The following is a 9,696-nucleotide window of genomic DNA, read 5'->3' as shown; positions in this document are numbered from 1 at the left end:
AATCTTTCGTTTTTCCAAATAGTGAAAGAAGCTCAGTAAAAGATAGCCAATTTGTGTTCGTTTTCCCTGTGTTCGATATTCGGTACTGACCTTTAGCTATACTATATATACTCTATATACTTGCAGGTTTATTTAGTGCTAATAAAAAGTGCATCAGCGTACCGCTACTGGCTCAGCGGTCTGTGGCTGCCATCGGTCCCTGGCTGAGTTGCAGCGGACCGCTGGACGTTTCGAAAGCTCCAGATTTCCAACTTCGACTTTTAGCTATCTTTTTAGGCTCGAATATGCACATTTCTCACAAAACACGTCAAAATACCAAAATAGATAAAAATATGCAATTAATGGACGTGTAATGGAACTTTGAGACTCAAAATAGACCAAATATGAGCCTTAAAACAATGCAAAATCCGCGCGTATCAGGAGAAAAGGCTTTGTGAATATCACAACCTTGATTGATCCTAACATGGCTCTGATACCACTGTTAGGTATAGATAAGCAGAAGGCTTGATATAATCCGGGTACAATTAGAACAAATATGAGGTGATCAATCCTCACAGTACAGATCTGACTAAGTCTAAAATTACAAGATAATCGAAACTTATCCTGAAACATGAAGTAGATGATTAGTAACTTCAAGATACGACTAAAACCAGTAATAGATACAAAGTGAAGTGAAGAAAACAAAGAATCAAAGTGGCTCAAGTTGCACCAGATACAATTACACAGATATATAATATCCGACCCTCAAATATCCAGCCAACTCCGATTTGCACCAAGGGAGAACGGAGATCGACCGCGGTCAATCAAGGACAATCACACATGAACCCTAGATCCACCACCGTTCATGAGGCACTTCACAACAGCCTCAAACTGTCACAACAACACTTAAGATCTCACCAATCTATTTCAGAACACGCAGAACCAAACATCCAGTCAAAACCCTATGACCAGAAATCATAGGTTCCCGCAAGCCACCTATCACCACCACAAACCTCCACACTCACACAGGAGAAGACAGACAAAGGTAGAACACTCAAGATCACACAAAGACTCCTTAAAAAAAAAAAAAGAGGAGGCGTTTTATCTAGAGAGAAAACCCTAGATTATGAGAGAGAGCAATACGCAGCAAAGTGAGAGAGAGATGGAAAAGTATGTTGAATGAGTGAAGTGAGGAGTCACCGAGAGTAAAAGAGAGTCGGTGAGGATACACCACTCACACACTGACACGTTGCTAAGGTACAGGACTTGGGCCAGTAGTTAGGTAGTGGATATTGCGGCCAAGGACTTAATCACTGCCTATTCAATTGTATTGTAATAGTGTTACAAACATAGTGAATCAAACACTAATTATTCATCTTATAATCCTAGTATATGAGTGATGTGTGAAGTAAATTAGGAGCAAACATATTCAGAATCTCCATAGCCTTCTTGGAGGATGCAGGTGATGCTAGACGCCTGAACAAGTGCATCCTCTTCCTTTTACTTTTCCTCGTTTGCCATCTCTCTAGAGACTCAGAGACTTCCAGCATTTGCTCTTCATAACACTTTCCCCCTCTGTGGGTTGGCTGGGAAAATTAGGGGCTCCGGGAACAAGATAAGGAATATGACGAGCATCACAAGCTTGTCCACACAAACTAGGAATTTAATTTATATAACTATATTCATGTAGAATTATCTTTGTACTCCATCTGTCGATTAAAAATATGGACATATGATATGGCATGTGAATTAAGATAAAATTAGTAAAATAAAATTATGAGAAGAATGATGGTTAAAGTAAAGTTAATGGATAGCGGGACCCCATTATTATTAGTGTTTTAATGGTGATGTATAAGTTGTAAATCACTTGACGTATAGGTGTATAAATTTGGATAACTTTCCATAAATGGAAATGCCCATCTTTTTATGGGACGAACGAAAATGAAAATTTTGAATTGAATTGTATAGTTATTTAAAAACAGTTATTAGAAAGAATTCATCTTATCCAATTTCATAGAATTCCAATTCTAATTCCGTAAACTGAACGGGACCCTCCGTATCGTTGAAATCCCTAGCGATGGATTCATCTCTTCCAATTTTTCTCTTTTCCTTTGGTAGCCCATTCCTAGTAGGCTAGCACGCACGTCAGTTGAAACTTACGTAAGATAGATCAATCATAGAGAAAAAATCCTCTAGAAATGTGGTTGATCCATGGCGGTGGTCGGTCGTTTGGATAAAGGTTTTGCCCATTTATGCATGGATAGTCAAGAAGATGTTCGTTGACCATGGATAACTCTGTCAAACTCAATTTTAACAACACTCAAAATTCATTAGTCAGATTTATATGGATTGATTATTCTTAACGATAAATAATTTATGTGTTTTATTTATTTTTCATAATAATTAACTGATCTGCTTATTAAAATCATGACTAATTATTTCAATGTTTTTAAAAGATTTTTCATTAAATTTACATACCTTTCCATCCCAACTAAATGGAGACACTTCTTTTGGGTATTGAGATTAAGAAATTGTGTTAAATGAATTAAATAAAGATAAAATAAAATAAGAGGGAGATCAAATTAGTTGAAGATAAGAGAGAGTAAAGTATGAATAATTAAATATTTTATTTTTAGTCAATAAAGAAAATGACTAAAACTGGGACATCTTTAAAAGGAAACACGACTCAACTTAATAGGAACGGAGAGAGTATTATATTTTAAAACAATCTCAATCAATCCTAAAACAAGGCACTACATTTTTGGGATGAGTGGCTCTGAGCATGCACTATGCGACATAAAATTCAGGGTCGGACCGCTCTAAGGGTATAAGGAGAGGTCTAATTTCTGGCATTGGGCGCGGTCCGCAATGTGGGGCTCCAGATCAAATCGCGAGAAATTTTATAATTTTTTTTTTGTAAATTCAAAAATTAAATTTTAAAATATTTAATTTTTATTGTAAATTAGCCTTTAATAAAAAAATTAGAAATTTTAAATTATGTAAGTTTTGGCGTATAATTAATGGTATTATTAGGGAATTTAATTATTAATTTATTATAATTAATTAATGTAATTTTAGATGTTTTAATACGGTAAATTTTGATATTTTATTAATGTCATTTTTAGTTATTTATTTTAATTTTATGTTTAAAGTTAAAATCAAAAGAAAAACATAAAATTAGATAATAGTAAATAATAGTAATTAGAAAATAAAAATAAAACAAAATTGTGTTGTTTGGGAGAATGACTATGTGATGAAGTTGAAATATGAGGACAGATTTGTGTTGTGAATGACTTATTACTTTTTGAGCTGCAAATTTTTATCTTGCTATTGGTATAAGATTATCATAAACTTATAATTAATATCATTTAATTTAAAATACATCTAGGGAGAATTCTATAATACAATAAATAAAAAAGTTACTACGGGCACATACTAGAATACTATAAGCTTAACTACGGTTTTAGTATAAAATTGCATTATGATGTACAATATGTTACAATAGTCTAACTGAACTGTCCTAGAAAATAGTGTTACAATAATCTAACAGAACTATCCTAGAAAGCTAGTAGAACACATAATGAAATCCAAAGAAGAAATTCCTTTGTAAACATGTATGTACTCGTAACTCTATGTATATACTAATAAGAAGAACAACACTCTAACTTGAGTACAAAATCGCGATAGACTGATAAGAATAACAAAAACTATTAAATCAACCTAGTGAGTTGTTCTATTTTAGTGATATGCATTATATAATTAGATAATCTCGTCAATAAATACATGTTATATAAAATTGAATATTCACTCCACTATATAACTACTTTGGATTTTAGTAGCCTGGAATTAATGGAGGCGGCGGAGATTTATAGCTGGCACCAATAATATCTGGAATTTTGTAAGGAGGAAATTTGTTAGTAGGTGGTGGTTGAACCGGTTCAGGTGGAGGAGATGCGATAGGTTTTGGTGGTGGTGGGGAGTGGACGGGAGGAGGAGGAGAGTGAACCGGGGGTGGTGGCGACTTCACTGGAGGAGGTGGAGAGTGAACCGGAGGTGGTGGCGACTTCACTGGAGGAGGCGGAGAGTGGACCGGAGGTGGTGGGGACTTGACTGGAGGAGGTGGAGAGTGGACTGGGGGCGGTGGCGATTTGACTGGAGGAGGTGGCGGTGAGTGGACTGGAGGAGGTGGCGACTTCACTGGAGGAGGTGGGGAGTGGACTGGGGGCGGTGGCGACTTGACTGGAGGAGGTGGCGGTGAGCGGACTGGAGGAGGTGGAGAGTAGACAGGGGGTGGTGGTGACTTGACTGGAGGAGGTGGAGAGTGAACTGGGGGTGGTGGCGACTTGACAGGAGGAGGTGGCGGTGAGTGGACAGGGGGCGGCGGAGACTTGACTGGAGGAGGCGGAGAGTGGACTGGGGGTGGTGGCGATTTGACAGGAGGAGGTGGCGGTGAGTGGACAGGGGGCGGCGGAGACTTGACTGGAGGAGGCGGAGAGTGGAGTGGGGGTGGTGGCGATTTGACAGGAGGAGGTGGCGGTGAGTGGACAGGGGGCGGTGGAGACTTGACTGGAGGAGGTGGAGAATGGACTGAGGGTGGTGGTGACTTGACTGGAGGAGGTGGTGAGTGTACGGGAGGTGGTGGTGACTTGACTGGAGGAGGTGGAGAATGGATCGGTGGCGGTGGTGGCGACTTGACAGGAGGAGGTGGCGGTGAGTGGACTGGGGGTGGTGGAGACTTGACTGGAGGAGGTGGAGAGTGGACTGGGGGTGGTGGCAACTTGGCTGTAGGAGGTGGAGAGTGGACTGGGGGTGGTGGGGACTTGACTGGAGGAGGTGGTGAGTGTACGGGAGATGGTGGTGACTTGACTGGAGGAGGTGGAGAATGGACCGGTGGCGATGGTGGTGGCGAGTGGACTACGGGTGGTGGCGACTTGACTGAAGGAGGGGGAGAATGGACCGGGGGTGGTGGCGACTTGACTGGAGGAGGTGGAGAATGGACCGGGGGTGGTAGTGACTTGACTGGGGGTGGTGGAGAGTGTTCCAGAGGTGGTGGTGATTTGACGAGTGGCGGTGGCGAGTGGACTGGAGGTGGTGGCGACTTGACCGGAGGAGGTGGAGATTGGACTGGGGGCGGTAGTGACTTAACTGGAGGTGGTGGAGAGTCGACTGGTGGCGGTAGTAACTTGACTGGGGGTGGTGGAGAGTGTTCCGGAGGTGGTGGTGATTTGACTGGTGGCGGTGGCGAGTGGACTGGAGGTGGTGGCGACTTGATTGGAGGAGGTGGAGAGTGGATTGGGGGCGGTAGTGACTTGACTGGGGTTGGTGGAGAGTGGTCTTGTGGTTCGGGGGAGTGGACTGGAGGAAGTGGAGAGTGAACTGGTGGTGGGAGTGATTGAACTGGGGGTGGTGGTAACATTACGGGAGATGGTTGTGGGGAGTGGACTGGTGGTGTCAGTAACTTTATAGGAGGTGGTGGAGAGTGCACTGGTGGTGGGAGTGATTCAACTGGAGGAGGTGTGGATTCAACTTGGGGCGGCGAAGAGTGGACTGGAGGTGGCGAAGAAGCGAGGCGTGGGGCAACACGTTTTTGTCGTACAGGCGGCTTAGAAGGTTCCGGTGAGGGGGCGGGGGCTGGTGTCTCCATTTTAGGAGGAGGTGATGCCTTGGGAATCTGGGACGGGACAAACGTCTTCTCAGGTTTAGGTGTTGGCTCAGGCTTCGGCGTAGGTGTGGGTTTAGGAGTCGGAGCTGATGGAGTCGATTTAGGAGGAGACGAAGTAGTTGGTTTGTGAGGAGTTGGAGTTTTGGGTGATTCTTTCTTAGGTTGGTCAAGCTTGGGCGAATGGCCATAAGTCGGGGGTCGACAACCGGCATTGCAGTCAACCTTCTTGCTCAAGGCTATGCGACACTCCTTCTCTGGTCTCTGATTGGGTTCTCGAGGCAAGCAGTTCTTCCTACCGTCAATAGCCATAACGGGAAGCGCGTTGATCATACACTCAGGATCATGGGCATCAAAGAAGTTGTAAGAATAGGTAAAGTTCTTAAGATTCGTCAAGGTGCAAACAGTTTTTGAAACCTTGCTCCTAAATTTATTGTTTCCAATATTGAGTACCTCTATACTCTTCATGTTTTCCATCCCCTGCGGTAGGTCGCCCATAAACTTATTGTTGGAGATATCAAAAACTTTGGTCGTGTTTAACATTGTGATCTCTTCTGGAAGGCACCCTGACAACTCATTGTACGAAACCACAAACTCCTCCAATTTTCCCGCCATCTTTCCGATGCTGGACGGGATGCACCCATAGAGATGGTTGTTTGACATTACGATGACGGAGGCCGGAGAGTTACCAATATTTTCCGGGATAGTTGAGTGGAATCTGTTGTTGTTTAAGAAAATTGCATCAAGGGGCTTGTCGAAGAGTCCCGGAGGTAGCTCGCCTTCAAAGTCATTGTATCGTAAGTCGAGGTATTTGAGTTGCGGTAACTCCAACACCACCTCCGGGAAAGACCCCACAAAGCGGTTGTTGCTCACGTCCAGCTCGTACAATAGCTTGAGGTTCTTGATCTCGTTTGGGATGATCCCACAAAATCTATTGGAATTAAGATGGAGGAGGCTGATGTCGACTAGGTACCCGATCTCTGATGGGAGGTGACCAGCGATATCGCCACGGTTAAGGTCAACACCGGCCACCACTACGATATTGGCATCATCCATAGCCTTGGCACAGAAGACGCCTTTGTAGCTGCATACATCGGGACCCTCCCAATTGCTTGTGAAGCCGTTTGGATCAGAGTATATGGATTTTTTCAATGCCCGCAGGGCTTTGTAGGCTCCTTCTAGCCTCTGATTGGCAAGCTTCGGAGTTGGCTCAGAGGCGCATTTGTAGCTGCACATCTCTGATTCTTTATGATTGTTTGCTTTGGGAGTAGGAGTCGACTCTTTCTCTTTGGGGATCGGGGTTGTCTCGATGCCTGGTTCTCCGTGATTGACTGGTTCTTCATTATTGTTAGGTTCTGGTGTAAGGGTTGGTTCTTTCTCATTCTCTATGTGTGACTCTTTCTCTTTGGTATGCTGGGTTGGCTCGACGTCCGGTTCTTCATTATTGTTAAGTTCTGGTGTAAGGGTTGGCTCTTTCTCATTCTCATTCTCTATGTGTGACTCTTTCTCTTGGGTATGTTGGGTTGGCTCGACGTCTGGCTCTTCATTATTGTTGAGTTCGGGTGTAAGGGTTGACTCATTCTCATTCTCTGTGTCTTTCCCTTGGGGGATTGTTGTTGTATGTGGTTCGGGTGTTGGGGTTGATTCCAGATCGGGGTTCGTGGTTTCTTCGGAGCCTGTTTGACTATGGGCACCAACACCTAATCCAGTTTGAAATGATAGCTGAGAGAAGGAAGGGATGGCAAGTTGAGAAAAGATGAGGAGGAGACAGCAGCCCAAGGTTTTGATTTCCATGATAACTTCCTTGGGGAGAATTAACCCATTGTAGCTTATACCAGAGTTTTGTCACAATAAATATGAGAGCTACTTCCTCAAACATTCCTTTCCATTCAACTTATGCAATGCCATCCATTTTTGGAGGTCAATGTTCTTTCTCGCACCAAAATATAGGAGATGAAGATGAACCTTGTATTTCGCGTCTTTCCTTTTCTTTTCTTTCTAACCGCTAAATATGGACACAACAACTTGGAATTATCTCATCTCTAATTTTTTAATTAAAAGGTCATAAATACTAATTGCAATGCGTAACTTGATTTACTAAATAATATTTCATATGTGTTTACCTTATATATGATTCTACGAAATAAAGTTGTCCTACTTATTTGTCGCAACAACTTTTGTGATCACATATTGTTCACTGTAAGTTTTGACAAAATGATTCACATGCATTTTTAATTATCTCTGATTAGTATTCTTATCATACTATTGTTCATTGATATTGCAGTACTAACTCAAGGATTCTTTTTACAAGCGGATCGGGATAACTTTCCCGTTCATATTCCCCATTTGACCAAAGTCGATATTTGGGAGAACCAAGTTAATTAGAAGCTCAACACTTCCGCCCACCGGAGAGCCATCGAGGCTAACCCCTTTAGTGGGGAGTTTAGGAGGAGGAACATTTCTTCTCGTATCCCCGTCTTCGACCCCGAAGATGACTCCGCTTTTGATGCCATCGACAATTATGAAGAAGAGGCGGAGCATTCACATGCTCAAGGGAGTGAAGTGCCACCACCGCCGCAAAATGAAGAAGAAGAGGAAGTGGTAGCCCACTGCCGCCGTAGGAGGCCTAACGCCAATTAGGAGATATGTTCTCCTACATGCAAAACATGTCCAACACTTTGGACAATAGATGGGCGGAGCAACAACAAGAGAATGCCTACAACCGCCAAGGATGGCCAGCACAAGCCGAATGGCGAACGGCGGAGCAAGATTTTTGGGAGCATCAACGGCTAGAAGATGTTCATCAACGTCAACAAATCGCCGAGCTCCAAAGGATGGCCGCCGAGGCTCGACAAGAGCGCCAAACCATGAATGACGACATTGCCTATCTTATTGGTGCATTCGACGACCTCAACGCCTGTTTCCCTCCTCTTCCTCAAGAATGAAGAAGTCAAGCTCATGACTTTAAATGAGCACTTGTATCATTATTTGTTTTTGGTTTTAAGACAATTTATTTTCATGTTTTGACAACTTTTGCTTAGGTTTTTGAGTACGTTTTAGTTTTTGTTTAATTTTCTTGTCTTTGAAAAATTTTCACAAGTTCTGACCTCCGTCGGCGACCGCTGCGGAGGTGGCAACGGGCCGCCGGCTTCACTCTGCAATCTGACTCACCGCGGCGACCGCCGGACAACCCCCAGCGACCGCCGCCAAATTTGTAGTTTCCAGCATAATTTTTCGAATTTTCGCCCCGTCCAACCTTTACGCGAAATTTTTCAAGGTATGTTTTCTTTTTAGTAGTTTACTCACGTCCCTACCGACTCTTAAAACTTATTTTACACTTTGTTGTAAATAAGGTTGGGGGGATGAAGTGGTGGACCGTGAGTTTAGGTTTTTATTTTGGTTTTTTAGTTAAGTTTGTGTTTTAAAAAAACCGAAGGTGAATCCATGTCATGAACTTAACATGAAGAACTTAGAAACAGGCATGCTTAGAGACACATTAGACCGATTTGCCAATGATATTTAATTCCATCCATGTTTAAGTAAGGCTTGACGTTTTGATATGATGGTTTGGTGAAAAGGTGGATAATTAGTGAATTGCTTGTTCGCCTTGAATCATGCTTATACCATGTGAGATTTGAGCCTAATTTCTTTCATGTGTGATTTTTCTGCATGCATGTATATGTTTCTAGAACTTGCTCCTAGTCTGCCTAAGTTTACATAGTGTTTAAGTTGATTTAGGAAGATGTTAGGCCATCTTTTCTTAGCTACTTTTATTCCCAAATTTTCGACCCTCTCAAAATTTTCCCTTTGGAGCCAATTTTGAGCCTTTAAGTCTATTCTTTGGAAGCCAAAATAAATAGGGACAATTCCTTGGGTTAGTATAGTTTTATTATCTTTTGTAAAGGAATTGGAGTGATAAGGAGGAAAGTTTTAAAAAAAAGTAGTGTGCTTAAACATAGAAAAATGCAAGTTGTGAAATAGTGATAATTCAAAATTTGATTGCATTAATTCATGCTTAAACATATTTGATTGCATTAATTCATGCTTAATCTATTCTT

At 42.4% G+C, this 9,696-nt stretch overlaps 1 protein-coding gene across 1 annotated transcript; it reads right to left on the bottom strand.

The window, feature by feature from the left end:
• Positions 1-3,149: 3,149 nt before the first annotated feature.
• LOC121795798 (pollen-specific leucine-rich repeat extensin-like protein 3) lies at positions 3,150-8,582 on the bottom strand. The gene has a single exon (XM_042194416.1). It carries the CDS (start codon positions 7,430-7,432, stop codon positions 3,812-3,814), a length of 3,621 nt encoding a protein of 1,206 aa, XP_042050350.1. The 5' UTR covers positions 7,433-8,582; the 3' UTR covers positions 3,150-3,811.
• Between the last annotated feature and the right edge of the window lie 1,114 nt (positions 8,583-9,696).

This window comes from Salvia splendens, chromosome 1, assembly GCF_004379255.2.
Source record: "Salvia splendens isolate huo1 chromosome 1, SspV2, whole genome shotgun sequence".
Lineage (NCBI taxonomy): Eukaryota > Viridiplantae > Streptophyta > Magnoliopsida > Lamiales > Lamiaceae > Salvia > Salvia splendens.
Note: the sequence above shows the minus strand (reverse complement) of the source record. Positions and strands in the feature narration are given on the sequence as shown.